This window comes from Lycorma delicatula, chromosome 2 (assembly GCF_047948215.1).
Source record: "Lycorma delicatula isolate Av1 chromosome 2, ASM4794821v1, whole genome shotgun sequence".
Taxonomy (NCBI): domain Eukaryota; kingdom Metazoa; phylum Arthropoda; class Insecta; order Hemiptera; family Fulgoridae; genus Lycorma; species Lycorma delicatula.
The window spans coordinates 235,861,940-235,884,479 of NC_134456.1; the positions used below are offsets into that span (position 1 = coordinate 235,861,940).

General features: G+C 33.7%; 1 protein-coding gene across 7 annotated transcripts in view; it reads left to right on the forward strand.

Moving 5' to 3' along the window:
- LOC142319765 (pleckstrin homology domain-containing family G member 5-like) overlaps nucleotides 1-22,540 on the forward strand; it is a 1,099,338-nt gene that overhangs the window by 178,372 nt on the left and 898,426 nt on the right. For all 7 annotated transcript variants that reach the window (XM_075357406.1, XM_075357404.1, XM_075357407.1 and 4 more), the window contains exon 3: nucleotides 19,352-19,439. In XM_075357406.1, coding sequence (XP_075213521.1) covers nucleotides 19,352-19,439 — 88 coding nt within the window. The remainder of the gene's footprint in view (nucleotides 1-19,351; nucleotides 19,440-22,540) is intronic.

Here is a 22,540-nt window from a genome sequence, read left to right on the forward strand (position 1 = left end):
ATAAATCTCACAATTTTTAATTCCTTGTACGAAGTAAAAGAAATATTGTGATCGCGAAAAATTTCGGTTTTCAGATTTTAACAGAAATATCCATTTTGACCATCCTTGAATCCATTTTCACTAGTTTTGGCGTGACGTCTGTACATACGTGTGTATGTATCTCACATAACTCAAAAACGATTAGCCGTAGGATGTTGAAATTTTGGATTTAGGACTGCTGTAACATCTAACTGTGCACCTCCCATTTTGATTGCAATCGACTGAACCAGAAGTGTCCAAAAAAGCAAAAAATCAAAAAAATTTGGATTTTGGACTTTTTTATTGGCTAAACTCTGGAACCAATGAAAATAAGTACTACGTGATCTTCAAAATAGTTTTGTTGGCATATATTTAACAAAATCCTCTGTTCAGTTTCCAACAAGCCATTTTTTATTATATTTATAGTTTCCATAATTGGTATGCTCGGATACATGTTGGTTATGTCATAAGGTACCATACTAGTGTTTTTATCAACGTTCAATGTACGCAATTTTTCAATTAATTCATATCCATTTCTTGTATTATATTAATACGATAAATTTAATGTTAATCTAAGTATCTTTTCTGTTATCTTTGAAATGAAACATGATTGAGAAGTCCTGAAGTTTATCAACGGCCTGAAAGGTATATTCGATTTATATATTTTCAGTAAACCAGACAAAAAAAATTACATTTAAATATTAAACCGTACGTTGTGAGTCTCGCAGATATCATTTCTTCTGCTCAAAAAAAAAATGTGTAATATAAATAAAACTGTTTTTAACAAAACGATACTGATATCAAAAAAGGTAAGACACTACATTTCTATTATCAAATTCTGTTATTAATTTAGAATTTTCTTTAAAAAAATACATGTTAAATATATGTAATAGACATTAGATATACAATAATAGATGATAAATAATGTTTAAGCGTTCCATATAATAAGCAAAAATTAGAAAAATGTGTTACTAAACTCTTACCGGCCCGATTTTATTTATTAACAATGAATAATCATAAGAATTGTATTCTATCTGTAAATGTGATATGTATTACTTGTAAATGAAATCGGGCCGGTAAGATTTTTGTAACAAATATTTCTACTTTTTTGCTTATTATATGGAACACTTTTAAATATTGTTTATTATCTATTGTTGTATATCTATTGTCAGTTATATATATTTAACCTGTATTTTTTAAAAATTTATAACAGATTTTGAAAATAGAAATGTAGTGTCTTACCTTTTTTGATATCAGTATCGTTTTGTTTAAAACAGTTTTATTTGTATTACAGAAATTTTGGTTTTTTGAGCGGAAGAAATACCTGCGAGACTTACCATACGGTTTACAATTAAAATGTAATTTTTTTATGTCACTGCGTTTTGTTAGATTATTCTTTTATTTTTATTTATTTATTTTTTAATAAATTACTGATTGTTATCTTATGGATTTATTAATAAAATTTATTGCCTTTGGACAACAAACAAATATACTATAAGTTGTAGTATATTTTATTTTAAATTTTATTTTTTCAAGGACATTATTAAGTTTTTGTACGCTATCTATTACCATTATGTACTGCTACCTAGCGGCACGATTCCTAAAGTCACCTTTAAAAAAAAGAAAAAGGGACATATTTGACTCCCGCGGTTCATCAAATGGAGAAAACTAACAAAATTCGAGGTATTTTTTGAAAATATTCTTTATTACAAATCTAATTGAACTGAATTATAATTTTTTCATGCTTATTTTTTTTTATTTTTTACCCCGTTTTCATTTCACTTTTAGGTTAGGTCATGCTTAGAATTGTTAACATAGTTCGTTGACTTCACCGTGCCGTCCAGTTCTGCGGACTCTTATCGGCGAAGTTCTAACGAACTTCGTGATAATGAGAATAAGCCGGGAAAAGACTATTTAACTCGGTTCAGCTAACGCTGCAGTGAGGAGAATAATAAATGTTTTCCGTATCGAATGCAGGTTTTCCATGAGCAAATTCTGATAATGCCAAAAACGTTCACAATTTTCAACGGTTCAAAAACTTCATTAGAGGCAACAATGGGATTTTAGATTAAGTGTTTTTTATAGGTGAATCGTGGTTTTACCTTGCTGGTTACGAGTTTGATTCTGCTCTCAATTCCTTTCTGTTTTATGCTAATTTTGAAAACTCAACCTAATAATTACATCCATTTAGCGTACGTACATAACTGTTACATAAATTTCACTGCTTTATTATTCATTTAAAAGTATTGTATTCGTAAAAAATCAACCTACCAAGTTTAAACCATCATTATTTTATCATTACAATTCAAAGGCTTCTATAGTCGGACACCGATTATCCGAACAACCCAATCTTCTGGATATACAACTGCTTACATTCTCACTATGCAATTTTTAAAAAAATCAATACACTATTAAAAAAATCTAATCTACAATTCAAATAAATTTTTTCCAACACGAAATATATTTTTAATGATCACTGTTTTACTAGGATTTTTTTGTAATTTACTCTTTCGTAATTCCTGTAGTCCAAAACTTACGTAAATTTAGACCGTGTTAAATTAATTATAAAATTATCTTTTAACGGAAACAGATTTATTGATCAAGAAAAAACTATAATGTAATGAATCCATGGCCTTCACACGAAATAGCTCATGAGTGTTTGCAAAAGAATATGATTCTACAGATATTCTTTTTTTAAAACTATTACGTGAATTTGTAGCTCATAAACGAAGATCAGTATTATACCAAGAACATATTACTGATCTTTTTTCTACAGGAATTAGTGATTTTAAAGGTATATTTTGATAATTGTCGTTCACTAAGCTTTATTCTATTTTATCATGCTTTTAATTTTTTTTTTGATTTTGACGTGAAATGTCTTTAAAATTGCTCCAAAACATACGGGTACCAGAAAAAAAAGTTTGTAGCGTAACGAAAAGGTCTATATCGCCCTGCATTAATAACAATTAGTCACAGAGACGTAAATGCGTTGTCGTTTTATAACTTACATGGTCAGTTAGCCGATACGACTTTGAGTTTGCGTCACTGGCTAGCGGGTTGGCGTCTAGGGAGCACAGCGCAGATCGGCCAAAATTGGCGCTCTCGCGGATTTCCATTAAGTGCAGCTTACGACTCATCAGTGAGTGATTCGTGTGTTTGTGTTTAGATTTTGTCGAGATAGATCGATTTAAGTAATAATAAATGTATTTTGGGCAATATTTATGTGTAAAAAATTAAATATATAAAAAAGTATAAAAATTCAATATCAACCTCAGCCCGCGCAAAAGCCTGCCGGAAATATCGATTACGCATAAAGTTGGAAAGGGGAGGTTATGGGCCACGCATAGGTACCCCGATGTCAAGTGCTAAGCAAGCGAGACTGTTTCGGAAGCTTCGCAAAGCTGGCACGACGCGCTCGGTGAACGACACCGATGACGCTAGCACCTCTATCGTTGCTTATATATCGGTGACTTATAGACCGACCAATTTATCTGTAGAGTTGGTCAAAAGAAGGAATTAAATTTTTCATTGGAGTCTTTCAGTTTTGTTAAAAAAAAATACGATGGTGGCTCTCCCATTTAACTCTACAGATAAGTTATCGGTCTGTAGCTCCGAGGAACTTCATCCAAGGTTTGTTTCGTTTGACGTTAACCAACGGTCGTGCGCCACGATACAGCCCCTCACGATTTTTTTTCTTTGTTATTTTTATGAAATTATATTTTTTATAACGCAAAGTAACTTAACTCAATTTCATTTTCTTCAATACGACTTAATTTTTTTTAAATAAGTTTTTTAAATTACATGTTTTAGAGACTTTAATTTCTTTCAGATAAGTTTTGTAAATTCTGATTATTTTACCAGCAAATTCTACTCTTTTTTTTTTTTTTTTTCTTTTTGGGTGCATAATTTTTTATCGCCTTCCTCGGAGCCGGACACAGCTCCAGGGGGTGCCTTCTCCTCAAACTACCTCGTCGAGAACTAATGTTCCCCCAGGCAGCCGGGACTCGGTGTTTTGGTGATATGCCATGCCTCTAATGACATATCACCAAAAGACCGAGTCCCGGCTAAAATACTTCTCGTTAGATTTTTGTAACATTTTTCTATATTTTTTTTAATTTCGTTAATATATTACGTACGTATGTTCTAAAGTATGATTTTAATTTTACTGAAATACTTTTATTATTATTTTTCCTCTTTTAATTAGGAATTTTAAATTTTATTATTTTTTTAATTTTTTTCTTTTTATTAAGCTTTTTTTGAACATTAAAATGATAGGTTAAGTAGATATGACAAACAGTTTTTTAATTTTTCCGTTATCCGTATTTGACCGTGCAAAGATCATTCCGGATAATCGGAATTCCACTGCATTTTTTCCTTTTCATTTTGTCCCCATTTGCTTCAATAAACATTCTAGCAATATTTTAAAGAATAAATTTCTTATGTTATCAGACTCTTAAGTGTAAATAATTTTCATAGGAGGGAGAACCCGCCGCTTATGAATCGATTCCAACTACTGAGAAATTATTGTTGACCGAGCTGGCTTCGGACAACAACTTCTCTACTCGGTAATTGCAGATCCTAGTGTCAGTTCAAAAAAATCTAAGGAGCAACGAACTGATTTCCCTTTCAATTATAAATGACTGTATTTTGCCTTTTAGTATAATTTTTTTGTCTCTGTATTTCATTTTCTTACGTATTTTTTTCGTAGTTTAGTCATATATATCAAATACTCGTAATATACGGTAATAATATTTTACGTGAGTACATTGTAGATGAAATCAGAAAAGTCATGTCAAATATTGATTATTTTAAAAACATAATACTTTGAAATACCAGATAATTTAAAAAACAAATTTTAATAAAATTAAAATAAATTAATGACTCACGAGAGTTGTTCTAATATAATTGTTTATTACGGTCAATCAGCATCGATTACATTTTACGAGTATTACCGTGGTATAGTCATCAATCATAGTATAAAACCGATTAGGGCTAGTTTATTTAGAAACAGAACTAATAACATTAATTAATACTAATAGATTAATTAATACAGTAAAACTTTAATCTTATAAATTCAAAGCAGTATTTGCTTAAAGTTTATATATAACGTTTATTTGTAATCTTATTCCTTTATACAGAAATAAAGTATTTTTCGTTCTTTCCCGATTATTGATCCAGGTATTACGAAATGAAACTGTAGCTTTCTTACGACCCGGAATATTTACCGTAGTTCAAACTTCACGAATCTGACTACTATACAAAAAAACCCTTTCGGCACGCCGGAAGACGGAGGTAGATTTAACCGGTGCTATCTAGGGGATAAAAAAGATTTCCACGTTAAAGTTAAGAAAAAGTTCAAATTTACTCGATGCGACAACGGTCGCATGTTAAAAAAAATTTCACTGTGTAGCATACGAAAAACCCCATGTTCTTATACTTCCAGCAATATTTTGGTCATTTCTTTTCGTAAGGGTGGGTCATATCAAAAATTGTTTCAGACAAACGTTTAGAGAATTAACGACCACTTTAAAACGAATACTGTGCCTATTAAGGGAGGTATGATTTTTTTGTCTTCGAAACCCCATTTTTTCCACCCTTTGGATCAACGGTTTGTAATATCCAAAAACTTTACTTAGATACGTTTTAGGACCTTATCAAAGAAAATAGAAGTAACTTTAAACGAATTCGATATTTATTTAATAAGAAAGTTATAACAATATTTTGTGTTTTCGAAAAAGTACCCCCCCCCCCCAACACCCATTTCCACCCTTATGGTCCGATTTTGGCCGTTAACAAACTCAACCGAGATTTTGAGACGAGTTATCCGTAATCCGTATTTAGTGATTGGCGCAAAATTACGGCAGTTATCGTGTCCGCAAGAAAGTGAACTATACGTATATGTATATAACGTATACATAAACTTTTGAGCAGACGGTGGTTTTGGGGTCTGGGGGATGTGAAACGCGAAGATATGTAAAAATTTACCGAAAGTCGAGTCATGGTAAACATTAAAATAGGTAGCTTTCTTATGAAATCTGCCTAAAATAAAACAAATACAAACTACTTTATTACTAAATTTAATATTATCAATATCGATTGTCATTTTCTATATCGATTTTTGTTTATGCCAATATCGACTTTTTCAGACAGTTATGGGATTAACTAAATTAAATTTCAATGTCTACTAAATTATTGTTTACAAAATTAGCCCAGCGGGCTGTGTAATGGTTAACTCGTTGTCACAGACCGGTCGTTTAACAGATGATATCCGAAGTCTAAGGTTCTGAAGTTTAAATCCTTTTGTGGTTAATTGAAACCCAACCACCAAAGAACATCGGTATCTACGATCTAGTATCAAATATGCATAAAAGTAACTTGCCTTTACTAGGATTTGAACTTTAGAACGCTGTATTTGCGATGAGTTCACCACTAGACCAGCCCGATGGGCATCATTTTTTTATCTTTTCTTTCTTTTTTTTTTCCTTTTTAGCCTCCGGGAATTACCGTTCAGGTATTACTTCAGAGGATGAATGAGAATGATATGTATGAGTGAAAATTAAGTGTAGTCTGGTACAGTCCCAGTTCGACCATTCCTGAGGTGTGTAGTTAATTGAAACCCAACCATCAAAGAACACCGGTATCCACGATCTAGTATTCAAATCCGTATAAAAATAACTGAATTTGAGTATAAAAATCCGTATAAAAATAGTTGAACGCTAGAACTCTCGACTTCTAAATCAGCTGATTTCGGAAGACGCGTTCACCAGTAGACCAACCCGGTGGGTTATAAATTTCTTATCTTTTTTTTCCACCCTACCCCCCCCCCCCCGGGGGGGGGGTAGGGTGGAATGCGCCCAAACCGGCGTCGCATACGCGGCGCCGGTTTGGGCGCATAGGTTGGACAGGAATAGAGCACTACTTCAAAATTTAAGGAGTGCCCAGCGCAGAGCCGTGATAGTATGCACTGGTGTATTTAAAACAACCTCCTACGAGGCTACAACTGCATTGGAAAAGGCTCTCCCAATCGATTTAGTGGTGAAAATTCGGGCAGCCATGTGGAAGTTGCGAAGAGGTCGGGAGGCCAAGGCATTTGGGATGCGGTTTCAAGCCGGGCTAGAACCGGAGCGGAACGGTGATCACAATGCACCGGAGCAAAATTTCGTCCAGTTGCCCATCTCCCGTCTGCGGAAAAGTATACAAAGCCTCGCGATGGAGGCATGGCAGCTTGAATGGCACACCACGACTAAGGGTAGATCCTTGTATAATTTTATACAGGATTTGGGGGGATGGTATGCCTCGAGTTCCTTTTTAAGGGCGTCGGGTGCCCAGGTGCTCACCAACCATGTGAATCTGAACCAATATCTGTTTCGGTTTCTCCTGGTGGCTGATGAGTTGTGTGTCTGCGGGGAGGTCCAGTCTAATGTACATATGATGTACGACTGCCCGGCCCTTGGGGGGGCCAGAGACCGAGCCACCCTGGAACTTAGAGGTCAGGGGAAACCTGGCCGCTCACAAGCGGCGAGGCAGTGTGGCGAGAGCCGCACTGTTGGACCGTGTGGGAGTTCCTTGATGAGGTTGCTATGTTCAACCGTCATCAGTAAATGTAAGGGAAAATGTGTAAAATGCGATTGGACTCCTATAGCTCTGCTGCTGGAAACCAACCTTGGAAATAGGGCTGGCCACCAGCTAAATCAGCTCCAAGCGCTGTTAAATGGTGGACAGGCACTAGCTGGCATACAGCGACCGAGGCGTGGCAGCCAAAATTGCTGTCTTTTATTTTATAGACTCTAATAGTTTTAAATTGTTACAAGGGGTGCGCCTCCCCGATCTAGTTTTATGTTGACAAGTGAGCGATTGGGACACTTCAGCGGGTGCTGTATGGCGCCCTGCTTGATTCGCTCACGCACGTTAGGTAGCTCACTAGGAGCTTTTAGGATTTGGGTCGCTAAACCGTTTTGAGGCTCAGTAGCCGTTCTTGGCACGGAACATTTGGTCTATTAGGGCGACCGAATGGGGTGGTGGTGGGAGAAATGCCAGTTAACCAAATTTACTCTAGCCTTCTAACGTTGGTTTACTTTGAAAAATCTTGGCATGTTATCCGTGTGAAACTTTTTTTGAACTTTTTTTTCTCCTTGATTATTTTAGTTTTTTTTATATAGATTACAGGTTTACACTTAAAATAGATATTATAATATTATATTATGGAACGAGCCTATAATGATACCAATTGATGCACGAGTCCGAAGTAAGTTACGGCCGGAACCTTGGCAAATATCGTAAACTTCACAAGTAGGCATTAATGGCTATTATAGAGAGTTGAATACTGTATTTTTTTCAACGACTTAGATAATAGTGAGATTATTGATTTAAATGAATGATATAATACATTTTTATGGAATATTTTTTTTTTTTAGTTTTTCATAAAAAGGATTAAACAATACATTTCTGTGGGAATAGGTTGTTAGTCATAAGTTCTCCCTTTTCTTTAATATCGATCGGTGTTATAGACATTTCTTCCTCAGAATTCGATATAATTAACAAATTGTTAAACAGTTTAATATAGAAACTAATCTATTGGTGAACTTTCAAAGTAAAAACGTTTTTACAACAAATGTTAATTCAATAACAATAATGAAAAAATATCAGAATTTATTAGTGAAATAAAATATGCATATGTAATTTAATAGGAATTATTACATATGTGTATATGTAATAGATTTGGTGAAACATCTGATTATTTAATATTAATTGAAAATTATAATTTAGAATCGTATTATTTTTGTATTTTCTAGTTTAATTTCGTATTACAGGTTGATTCATCATAATTCAGGTTCCATCCGCCTAATTAAAACGTTATAATACAGCCTTAGAAAAAGAATTTTACAGTATATATATTTTATAGATAGATTGATAAATAAAATTGTACTGTTTCATGGTTTCTATCTGTATAAAACGTCTAAAAATATAATTGAAAACTAAAAAAAAATTAATTAACGGAATTTCATTATTAGAAAATCTATGAGATTGCTAATCAATGTAAAGTCTGATTTCCATCTTTTATATTAGAAGCTGGATCTTTAATCTAGTTTCATCCTTTTAGAATATTTTCTCTGGGGGACTATAATCGTTATGAGATTAAAATGAGAAATTCCTGTGCTTTTTAAATTGAGATATTTGTCTGTATTCCACTGCGGGTATATAATTTTGTTAAATATGTTTTTACAACTTTTATATTATATTACTTTTTCAAAGTATCGGGTAATCTCCTTGGAGGACTGGTAGTATCACGGACTTTTATCCGGAGGTCCCGGGAACTAATCCCAGTCAGGCATTGCATTTTTCATACGCTAAAAAATTCCTTTTCCATTTTTCACGCACAAGCTTCAAGTTTATCTAGCTAAATAATCAATTAAAAAATGAAAAAAAATAACTGAACTGAATAAAATATAATTAATTAAAATATCCCAATTTATTACTAACCCAAGCAGTTAAAGAAGTCAGTATATTACTTTTGGCCACTTGGCTGGATTGTTAGTCACTAACATTATAAACAGAAATAACTTTTAACGTAAAATGGGATTTTAAATGTAACTACATTTTTGTTTTTAAGTGTTAACGTTAAAGCTCTGTGAACCTTACGTGTAATATGATATTTACCAAAGTAATACTGTCGTGTTATTACTCCCTTACACGAAGTAAAGGAAGTATTGTGATTGCGAAAAATTTCAGTTTTCAGATTTCAACAGAAATATCCATTTTGACCATCCCTGAATCCATTTTGACTAATTTAAGCGTGTCGTCTGTTCATTCTGTACATACCTTCGCGTACGTATGTATCTCGCATAAATCAAAAACGATTAGCCGTAGGATGTTAAAATTTTGGATTTAGAACTGTTGTAACATCTAGTTGTCCACCTCCCCTTTTTGTTGCAATTGAATGAACCAAAAGTATCCAAAAATGCTCAAAATAAAAAAAAAATGGATTTTCAACTTTTTCTTAACTGCAGTAGTAAGCCCTCATTGAGAGCTTTTCAACGATATGTCATTAAGTGGTACTTATTTTCGTTGGTTCTAAATTTATAGTCGAATAACATTTTTATTAATGAAATATTTGGATTTTACAAGGGTAAGGCATATCGTTTCGAATCAGACTTTTTATAAAACTTTTTTTTAATTTTATTTTTTAACTTTTTTTTAATTTGCATATATTAATTTATTAATAATTATTAACCCGTGATTGTAAGTAATTTTTTTACAATAAATAATAATTCAGTAACAATAAAATAAATAAAAAATTGAACAAATATCAGAAGTTATTTGTGAAATAAAATAGGCATATGTAATTTAATATGAGTTATTACATACGTGTATATGTAGTAGAGCTGGTGAAACATCTGATTATTTAATATTAATCGAAAATTTTAATTTACAATCGTATTATTTTTGGATTTTCTAATTTAATTGTTCTGCAATTTCAGTTTAATTTTATCTACATTAAAGTTAACTACAGAGTGACTGAAAAATAGAACCTCACAAGAACAACATATACACTGAGGAATACATACCCTATTTTTAATAAATTGCAAAAATTTCTTATCTTTTAGTTCATTACTTTTACCGTTATTTTTTAATCTTTGCATGGAACTAGCAGTTAATGATGTTAAAGAACAATTTAGATTCGGAGTAAACAGTACAAGGTGAAAAGATAAAGATGCTACGATTTTCTGATGATATTGTAATTCTAGCCGAGAGTAAAAAGGATTTAGAAGAAACAATGAACGGCATAGATGAAGGCCTACGCAAGAACTATCGCGTGAAAATAAACAAGAGCAAAACAAAAGTAATGAAATGTAGTAGAAATAACAAAGATGGACCGCTGAATGTGAAAATAGGAGGAGAAAAGATTACGGAGGTAGAAGAATTTTGTTATTTGGGAAGTAGAATTACTAAAGATGGACGAAGCAGGAGCGATATAAAATACCGAATAGCACTAGCGAAACGAGCCTTCAGTAAGAAATATAATTTTTTTACATCAAAAATTAATTTAAATCTCAGGAAAAGATTTTTGAAAGTGTATGTTTGGAGTGTCGCTTTATATGGAAGTGAAACTTGGACAATCGGAGTATCTGAGAAGAAAAGATTAGAAGCTTTTGAAATGCGGTGCTATAGGAGAATGTTAAAAATCAGACGGGTGGATAAAGTGACAAATGAAGAGGTATTGCGGCAAATAGATGAAGAAAGAAGCATTTGGAAAAATATAGTTAAAAGAAGAGACAGACTTATAGGCCACATACTAAGGCATCCTGGAATAGTCGCTTTAATATTGGAAGGACAGGTAGAAGGAAGAAATTGTGTAGGCAGGCCACGTTTGGAATATGTAAAACAAATTGTTAGGGATGTAGGATGTAGAGGGTATACTGAAATGAAACGACTAGCACTAGATAGGGAATCTTGGAGAGCTGCATTAAACCAGTCAAATGACTGATGACAAAAAAAAAAGACGTTTATAATTCCCCACAACATAATTTTGGCACTGAAAAATTCCATACATATGTACGGAATTTTGTTTCATATCTTTAGACTAGATGGACCGATTATAATGAAATTTGGGCGGGAGGATTTCTGGATGTGGAACATTGATGATATTTAGTTTTGGCCATATTCGTTTAAGGAATCAGATATAGACAGATATTTTACTCAAACGATAGGTTTCTCAAAATTTAATGCCTCTTGGGTAGCTAAAAAAATATCTTACTGAATTTGGCTCTACATCAAATCTCATAAAGGGATGAATAAAAGCCGTTTTTTAATCTTTGTTGTTTTAGGACGAATGGCTACCAGTTAGTACAGAAAGTACACTCTTGTTCGTATGAAATGAAGTTCATTACGCTAATTTCACTTTTGTTTTGAATTTAGGTAATTTCATTCAGAGGTGTGTGGTAATAAGCTTATTATTAATAATATTGTAAAAATTGTGATGTTTATAAGTTCAATTGAATACACACACACACACAAACACAAACACACACACACACACACACACACACACACACACACACACACACACACACACACACACACACACACATATATATATATATATATATATATATATATATATATATATATATATATATAAAAAAAAGCTTTTCTTTTTTTTATCATAAGACTAATTCACTGATTTTTATACAAATTTTTTAGTTTGTTTAGTTTTCAAATTTTCTCTCTCTTTATATTCATCATTCTCTCTTAATCTTTTTATTCTTTCCTTGGTCTTAACGTTTTCTTCCTCTTTAGATTTATCATCTTCTCCTAATGTTTTTTCTTTCTTATGTTTTAACATTTTTTCTTCTATATATTTATCATCTTCTCTTGTTTTTTTTTAACATTCCATTTTTCTTAACGTTTCCTTTCTCTTCATATTCATCATCTTGTCATTTCTTCACGATATATTTCTTTTTCCTGTATGATAGTTTCTTTTTCACTTTTTAATTATTCACCAAATAATCCAGTAATAAAAACTGAATATTTTACACCGTGAAGTTGAAATTAACATTTCTAACCGGTATACAGGAGTTCACTAAACGGAATAGTTTAATTATTATTAACTTTTATTTATACGACTCACCAGAAATCTAAAACTTTTGTTGATCAGCAACTCTCGATGTTACAAATAATACTGATCTAGTAATACGAGTAATAAAGGGACTTTTACTCTATCCTAATATTTCATGTAAGATTGTTTAATTAATAAACGTATAAATATTTGATGTTAATAAAAACTAATGTTTCAGCAATTGTGTAACTGTCCACTTTATTAAATAATTGTATGATCCTATCTCACTAATGACATAAGCTTAAATGAAGCGCAAAAAAAATGTGTATATGTATTTTAATATTTGTTTAAGGAAGTCACGTGATGTCCACATCAGATTTTTTTTTATCATTATTTTAGGTTGTAAATAGAATACTAATCGATAATTTTGAGATTTGATAATATTTTTTAAAATAATGCGGCCTGAAAATTATTATTTATGATATAAAGATTTTAAATCAAGCGCCTGAAAAAATGAAGCTCTTATATTTTGTTACAATCAAATTTAAATGAATTTAATGTAATGTATCTTTAAGATATCCTTAGAGATAGGATATTTCATTCCATAATTTAATATTCACTGGTTGAGTTTTCAAAAGGATGTTTCTACACGAATATTTATCTTTCTCTCTCGTCCTTGTCTAGCTATCCGTTTGCTTATTTCATAACATTTTGCTTTAAACTAAATAAAAATGATTACAGATAACTTATTTGTAATACCAAGAAAATTAAACTTTACAATAAGTCTGTAGTGGGATTTTCCTGAATTCAATAAATTATATTAAGTATTTAAAATACTATTTAATTTTCTATTTTTAATATATTTTAGCAGTTTTTTTATACTCTTTTAAACATAATACGTTATGACAGAATCGCATCTTATTCTGTATAAATACCAAAATTTGATTTTCGCATTCTTGTCATTTCTCGAAATAATTATTCTACGTCTTGTTCTAAAAATTGTGAACGAATAATTAAAATTATTTAAAGTTCATGGAATATTCATAACAAGAATGAAAACTTAATTATCAGCTGAATCGACTGAACCAAAAGTGTCCAAAATGCCCAAAATAAAAAAAAAATTGACTTTTTCTTAACTGCAGTAATAAGCTCTCATTAAGACCTTTTCAACGATATATCATAACCGGTACTTATTTTCATCGGTTCCATAGTTGTAGCCAAATAAAAGTATAAATAATGCAATATTTGGATCAAGGAGAAGGCACATCGGTTCGAATCAGAATTCATCTCCTATTTTTTATTTTAATATATTGATTTATTAATAATTATTAACCTCTGATGGTAAAAGAATTTTTAAAATAAATAATAATTCAATGATAAAAAAAAATTACAAAATATAAGAAGTTATTAATGAAACAAAATTTTATGTACTTTTCATTTAACAAAAAAGTCACATGGTGTACATATCAGATTTTTTAATGATTTATATAGTAGTGAGATTGGTAACTCACTGGGTCGGTCTGTCGGTGAATTCTCATTGCAAATCAGCTGATTTCGAAGTCGAGAGTTCTAAGGTTCAAATCCTGGTAAAGGTTCCTTTACCGTCCTTTTATATGGATTTGAATACCAGATCGTGGATTCCGGTTTTCTTTGGTGGTTGGGTTTCAATTAACCATACATCTCAGGAACGGTCAACCTTAAACCGTACAAGAATACACTTCATTTACATCTATTTATATCATCCTCTGAATTAATAATATCTTACGATGATTCCGGAGGCTAAACATAAAAAAGTAGTAATGAGATTGGTGAGGTTTGAACTGTGGTAAATTAATTCATGTATTTAAATTTAGCAATAGCGAAGCAATGCCGGGTCCAACCAGTATAAGATAAATTATAAAATGGAAACAGATTACAAGATAAAAAAAAATCCCTTTTGACAAGCCGGTAGGCAGAACTAGATTTCATCAGCTACTAAGTAGGGAATAAAAAGATTTCCCCCTTACATTTAAGAAAAACTTCAAACTTACTCACTACGACAATGGTTGCAAGTGAAAAAAAGTTTTACATTTTAACATACGACATGCCCCATCTTAGAATTCCAGCAATATTTTGGTCATCCCTTGCCATAAGGATTGTTTATATAAAAATTGTTTCAGACAAAAATTTTAGGTGATGTTTAGAGAACTAACGACCACTTTAAACCGATTCGATACTTACCTATTAAGGAGGTATGATTCTTTTTTGTCTTCGAAACCCCATTTTTTCAACCCTCTGGGTCAATGGTTTGTTATATCAAAAAACGTTACTAAGATATGTTTTAGGCCCTTGTCCAGAGAATAGTAAGAACGTTACATGAATTCGATATTTTACTTAATAAGAAAATGATCGTTCAAGTTTTGCCGTTAAAGAACTCGATCGACATTTTGGAACGTGTTATTTTTCAAGAACAATTTGAAATTGATTGACGCAAAATTACGGTAGTTATCGTGGCCACAAGAAATTGATATATATATATATATATATATATATATATATATATATACAAATGTATATGTAAACTTTTGAACTGATAGTGGTTTTGGTCGAACGTCAAAACACAAAGAAGACAATGACAGACATTTCGAGGGACTTCGCTGGGTGGTTTGGAAAACCGCACCATCACGACGAACATTATTCGTATGGGAGAAGAAAATCTTTGTAACAGGAAGTGTTCTCGATGCACCACGTAGCGGAAGGTCTACCACTCGCACCGAAACTTGTTTTGCTGTAACGGAATCACTTGGAACAATCGCCGATGAAGTCAACCTATAAGCCGTTTGCAGAATTAGGCATCCTGCGATCAACTAGGCGAGACCACATAGAGATTGACTTGAGTGATTCATTTTTTCGGCCATCCTTAGTAAATGAGTTGAGTGATCGTGTCTTGGAAGAACGTGTGCATGCGTGTTAAATGCTGCTCGCACGCTTTCCACATGCAAATGATCAAAAAGACGTTATGTTCTCTGACGAGTGTGCGATTTATCGTAGCTCACGAAATCGTAACGTCTTTTTTTGGGCAAAAGATAATCCGCACTTTTATGAGGAAATCAAGTGCAACCCGCCGCATGTCATAACATGCGGCGGGGTTGGGGCATGGCGGCATGGGGCGAGGTTGGGGGATTTCGGTAGGGATAGTGGTAGACCATCTGCTTGTACCATATTTCTTTGATGGTTCTATGAAGCTGTACAGCTATCTTCACATGATTAACACGTTGTTGCTTCCAGAATTAACGGCAAGAGGAATAGCTGACATCGTTACCCTTTAACAAGATGGCACTCCACCATATTTTGCTGTGAGCGTCCGCACACGCCTAAATGAACTGTTTCCAAACTAATAGATGAATCTTGAAGCTTTGTAACAATGTTATTCGCAATAAATGTTAATGTTAACTAGACATAAATGTTGAAATTACTCTTTTTTGTATTCATAACAATGTTTATCTACATATCTAACCGTACTATGCTATTAACATGTAAAGGGACTTTTCGCCTACACTATATATATATATATATATATATATATATATAGTAGCACAACATTCAAATTTAAATAAAAAAGAATGGTAGATAAAATATCTAATTAATTTTTGTTAACAGGGAAATTTGGTTTTAAATTATCCAATATTCTGGTAGCAGTAATAAAAAATGAAAGTACGTATTAGAATATAAGGTTGGCAACAAAATATGTAAGAGGAGGAACGTCTTTTACCTAGTTCTACTATATATTTATTATTGAGGCTTATTTTAAATTATAGTTATAAGGGAAATTTTAAGAAAACTTTTCCCGCATATATTCAAATGTTATTTCTCATATATTATACTCTTACAATAGACTACAAGTATTTGCATGCAGCTGTGTATACCTAGCCCGTTTTCCGTAACCTACGAGATACGGTTTTCTTTTAAGTTATGATGAAAATCTGCATAATCTGTACCATGATGTTAACTATACGTAAAGGATATCATGTTATAAAGAACCAGAAAATAACTTTTTAATGTTAGTATAATCTACTAACATTTTAATTTAATAAAACTTTCCTTGTTATCTTCCTAGTCGTTTTAACTTTTCAGTAGTGATTTTGGTGCATTTTCTTCGTATGTACCAAAGTTATTTTTGGTCGAGGTCTATTCACAGTTCGTACACGCTGAATATTCTGAAAGATTACATTTGTTTACAGCTTCTTCTTTTGATTCATTGCCGCTACAGTCCATGGTTGGTTTTGGCCTACGTTCTAAATCTCTTTCTGATCATCTTGTCATCAACCAACCGTCCAACCACTGACATCTATTTTAACCACATTTTATTTAGTTCTAACATTTATTTGTGGTTCCATCACCACATTCATATCCATTTCTTAATTGTTTTTTTGTAACCAGTTATTAATTCCGTAGTCCGTGTCCTTCTAATGCTTGTTTTACGATTTTATTAAAAGATTTCATATAGGTCGATGTGGAGTTGAACATAGCATAAGCCAAATCTAAGGAATCAAAGACCCTTCAATCGGTTTTTTGGTTTGCTTGGCACTTCTCCCGCCACCACTCCATTTGGTCGCCCTAAAGCATAAGACCGAATATCTGTGCCACAAACGGCTACTGAGCCTCGAAACAGTTTACCGACCAGTGTCCTAAATACCTCCTAGAGCTATCGAGGTTGTCATTCCTTAACGATATACTCCTCCTTTTTAAACACCCGGATTGCCTTCTCACCCTCCTCCACTCTATTTACAACGATAACCTCACCTATAGATTGGCCAAAATTTCAAGTAGAATATACTGATAGAGCTGATCAAATCACATATATGGAAGACTTAAGTCTGTTTCGACATTAAACGGTACGGGTTAATCAGCATTATATGACTTGACATTAGTCTCCCTGCTGTTATCTTTTATTACCTTTAATCCTCATCTGTTTACAACTACGACTTAAAAATACAGGGTGTCCCATATAAAACGCAACCCATTAATCACTCATCAATGAAACTTCAAAAGTCAAGCTTACTCCCCTACTCGTTACTGAAATGGACTCGCCCAACATCTGAACATCGCGGCGACGCAGTAGAACACTACTTATAGTAACAACAATGCAATCATAACGTTCAGCGTATTGCTAGAGACAAGATGGTGTTTTCGCTAGATGAACATATTTTCATTGTCGAGTCGTACTTCAGTACGAAATCAGCGGTTGCAGTGCAAGATTTGTTTCGCCATAAGTACCCGGATAAACCAGCTCCTAATATAACATCAGTATTAAGGTTAGTTGCAAAATTTAGAGAGACCGGTTCTGTTAATAACAAGCAACAAAAAATCTGCGTCGGTGTTGAATACAGATACAATCACTGAAATCAAAGATCGATTACTCGCCTCGCCAAAAAAATCGATCAGACGTTTGTCTGCTGAAATTAATTCGTCTAAATTAACCGTTCATCGGGCGACCAAACGATTACAATTACGACCTTATCGCATTCAAACGGTTTATCAACTTCTTGAGCCCGACAAACAAAAACGGTTACAATATTGTCAACGGTTCCGTCGATTTCTGCGCGAGAGAATTAATGTTATGGATTCGTTATTTTTCACAGATGAAGCACGGTTTCATTCGGATAGCTACGTAAACAGACAAAACAGTAGAATTTGAGCGCTGAAAATCTCCACGTTTATCACGAAAAACAATTACACCCGCAGAAGTCGGGCGTGTGGTGCGTGATATCGCGGAAGAAAATAATCGGTCCTATTTTTTTCGAGTACACCATTAATGCAGAACGATATCAGGATATTTTATTTCAGTTCATCGCACTCTTGGAACAGGAAGACAGACACTGCTGGCTACAACATGACGTTGCGACATCGCACTACGCAGGTTCAACTTCTGATTTTGTCGAGGAATTCTTCGGTAATCGTGTTATCGGTCGAGGCTTGCGGCCACCAAGATCTCCAGATTTGACAGTGGCGGATTTTTTTCTACGGGGTTACCTCAAAGAAAAAGCCTACAGCAACAAACTACGAACACTTGAACGATTGAAAGTCAATATTAAATATCCAGCCACATAGTTTGAAAAAAATTGCAAGAAACGCTGTAAAAAGAATTGAAGCTTGTATTCAAGAAGATGGCGGCCACTTCCAACATTTACTCTAAATGTAAGGTAATGGATGGTAATAATAAAAATTACATTTACATTTACACATGCCTTTTTATTATTTCAGTACCTACCAATATAAGGTTGGGTGGCGTTTTATATGGGACACTCTGTAGTACAGGAATCAAGACAAGAGGATTTTCCTTATTTTTTGTTTGTTTACAAGCCTAATAATTCTACTACTGTTTTACTGTAAAGCAGGAAAATATTAAACAGATTTTATTAGTTTTTATTATGAGATTGAGACTGCCTTGTCATACTGTTTCTTTTCCTTAATCTCAAAAATCATTACTAATTAGTACTCCTGGCAGAAACTATATTAATTTATTTTTCTGAATACTTCATTTACAGAATGGAAATCTTGGTTCCATCTGAACAATTTAATGGGGCTTTAGATATCATTATTTTTTCTATTTAAACCTGACCCCGTTTGTTGTAAGCTATGATAAATATTATTTTCATATATCTATTAGTATTTGAATTATTAATTTCACTATAAAAGAATTTTTTTACAGAATTTATTTGTAATTACAAGATATTCTTATTAATATGTTTATGATTTCATGATCCTTTTTTATTTGTGTTATTTATTTCGTTCCAGGATGAAAGTAGTGATCGACCTCTAAAAAGTCGGCCCCAGTCTTACGCAGGACTGGAATTCAACCACCTTGAAAATGCTTTTGTGCCAGGTTAGTTAATATATTCACATAGATTTGTTTCTTTTATTTTATTTAACTAAATAATGAGATTATAAATTTAAAAAAATTACGTACCAATCATTGCACATTAATTATAGTATATACGAATAGTATTTATAATATATATTATTTAACCGATCTCTGTGGCGGAATAGTAACGCCTTAGCCTTTCAATTCGGAGGTCACGTGTTCGAATACCGGTCCGGCATGGCATGTTTCGAACGCTACTCCACGCGCAAGCTACAAGCTTAAGTGACGATTTCATCAAGGAAAAAAATAAATAAATTTACTGCGTACTCTAAAAAATTTTATTTTTTAATATTATTTGAAACAAAAATCAACAAGTTACTGATTGTTTTTTTTGAAAACAAAAAGTATATTCATGAATTCTGGAACGGTTTACCGTCTTAAATTAGCATTATAAATATTCATTTATATTTTTTACGATCGTAATTGAAAATTAAAAAACGTAAGAGGGGATAAATAATTTGATATAATACAGTTTATTCTTCCCTTTTAATACTGTTTTTTGTGTCTAAATATTTACATCACTTATTTTAACAGTTTATCAGTACAAAATAAATCAAATAGGAAATCGTATTATTTTAGTACAAGAAAAACTTTTAAGTAAAATATTAATTAATTACCGGCAAAATGTGTTTGAAAAGAGTTTACTTGTATTTAAGTTTTATATTTACCATAATCTTTGACATGAAAATACAGTCGTTCTCAGAGCAATATTTTGCAAACTTCTCCATGACATGCATGCAGAAAAGCGTGTTCACCAAGCGAATAGATTTTTGGCTATTCTTGTTTTTATATATCTAAAAATCTGGTACGTCTTTTTTTTTTACGAGCACTAGACTTGCAAAATAACATTCTTTTTTTAGAACTGTAAGAGTTATTGTTCTTAGCGATCGTTTGAGAAGCAGAAACTTCAGGCGCTTTTTCAGCTAAGGGCGTTATATATTGTCTACATAATTTCTTCTTGGTATTTTTCTTACAACCTTTTGATGTTCTTATTCTATTCAAAACAACATGAGAATTAATGCTTACAATGTTTGACGTATAGAAAAATAACGCAAAACGGCTACCGTTTTATTTTTCGAGAACAATACATTATATTGTACATTTGATTGAAACAATCCGTTCGACATTATATTTGGTTTCAATATATTGATCAATAATTACGGGTCTCCCAGTTGTTTAACAAAGCCGGTCTTCGTAGTGGAGTGGTAGCGTCTTGGGGTTTCATCCGATCGAATCCCGATCAGGTATGGCATTTTCATACGCTACAAAAATTCCTTTTCCATATCCCCATGTACAAGCGTCAAAGCTTTTGAGGTGAATTAATGAATGAATTCATCGACCGAGAATGTTTGGTTACTAAAGAGAAATCTTGCATCGTCTAACATTTTATGAAATTTATCGGTAATATAGTAGGTATGAAAAAACTAACCAAGGCACCTTAAATTTGACGAACAAAAGATAGAAATAATCAAATAAATTTAAATACCTCTGAGATTGAATCGACTGTAACGATCAACGATGCTCGAGAAAAAGACAATGAAAACCAGTAGAAACAAACTCGAACTAGTTTTTCAACAAACCAAAAACAAGTACAATTAAAACTACCCTGGAATACAATATGAATACAATGTAAGAGAGGCGCTTGGTAGACTGTTCTCGGGATGCCTAAACAGGGGTTGCTTTCGAACTTGTTGGAAGGGTGGCTTTGGTGAGGGTGCTCTTAAAATCAGGAAAGATCCGAGTAAGGTCAGCAGTTATCGATGCATCAGCCTCTTGCCGGTAATCGGCAAGTTGCTTGAAAGGCTGGTTGTGGAACGGCTCTGGGAAAGCATCGATATGAACTCATTTCTAATTCGAGGCCAATATGCTTCATGAAAAGGGTTGGCACCGAGGATTGCATCTTAAATGCTCTTGCCGAGGTGGAAAGCGCCGACTGTAAATAGCAGTTTTTATTGACGTAGAAGCAGCATTTCCTTCCTTGTGTTGGAGTTCTGTCGTCTGTGAGTTGGAACGCCACAATGTTCCCGTAGCCATGCAGGCCGTAGTACGTGACTACTTTTCGGATCGCACGGCTCTGTTTAAGGATGCGCACCTAGTTCTGGAAAAATCCGTCACCAAGGGAACCCGCAGGGCTTCGTTCTCGGTCCCTTGCTGTGGAACCTGGTATTCGATGGTTTTTTGGGACTGACTTTCCCGGAACGGCTTACGGCCCAGGCTTTCGCCGATGACTGTCTCCTGTTAGTTCGTGGTAATTCACGACCGCAGCTAGAAGACCGAGCTCAAGCGGCTGGATGGACATTCAAAATTTAAAGATTTCTTTGCCCAAGACGAAGTTTATGCTTCTTAAGGGTACAGACAAATTATCGTACGGTCGTAAACCCCGTATTAAGTATAAAGGCTGTGTAATCAGTGGAGTTCATACCTAGCTTTTTTGTTTGATGAGAAGTTGCTGTTTAGCAGCCGCATTAGGCAAGTAGCGGCGGACGCCGTCTCTGTGATGCCCAAGCTTAGGAGGATTGCTCGAAAGGGTTACGGACAGTCGGGCCGTCATTTGTATATGATGTAACGAGGTGTCTTCGTAAGTATGAATTCTTACGCGGCATCCGTTTGGGCGCATAGGTTGGAAAGAAATCGAGCGCTTATTCAAAATTTAAGAAGTGCCCAGCGCAGAGCCTTAATTATATGCACTGGTGTTTCTAAAACAATCTCCTACGAGGCTACCACTGTATTGGGAAAGGCTCTCCCTATCTATTTAGTGGTGAAAGTTCGAGCGGCCATGTGGAAATTGCGAAGAGGGAGGGAGGCCGAGGTATTTGGAATGCGGTTTCGAGCCGGGCCTGTACCGTAGCGGAACGGGGATCTCAATGCACCGGTTCTAAATTTCGAACATTTGTCCATCTTCCGACTGCGGAGAAGGTTTTACAGCATCGCGATGAAAGGGTGCAAGCAAGAATTGCACACCACGACTAAGGGAAGGTCCTTGTAATGATTTATACAGGATCTGGGATGATGGTATGCCTCTCCTTCGTTTTTAAGGGCAACGGGAGCCCGAGTGGTAAATT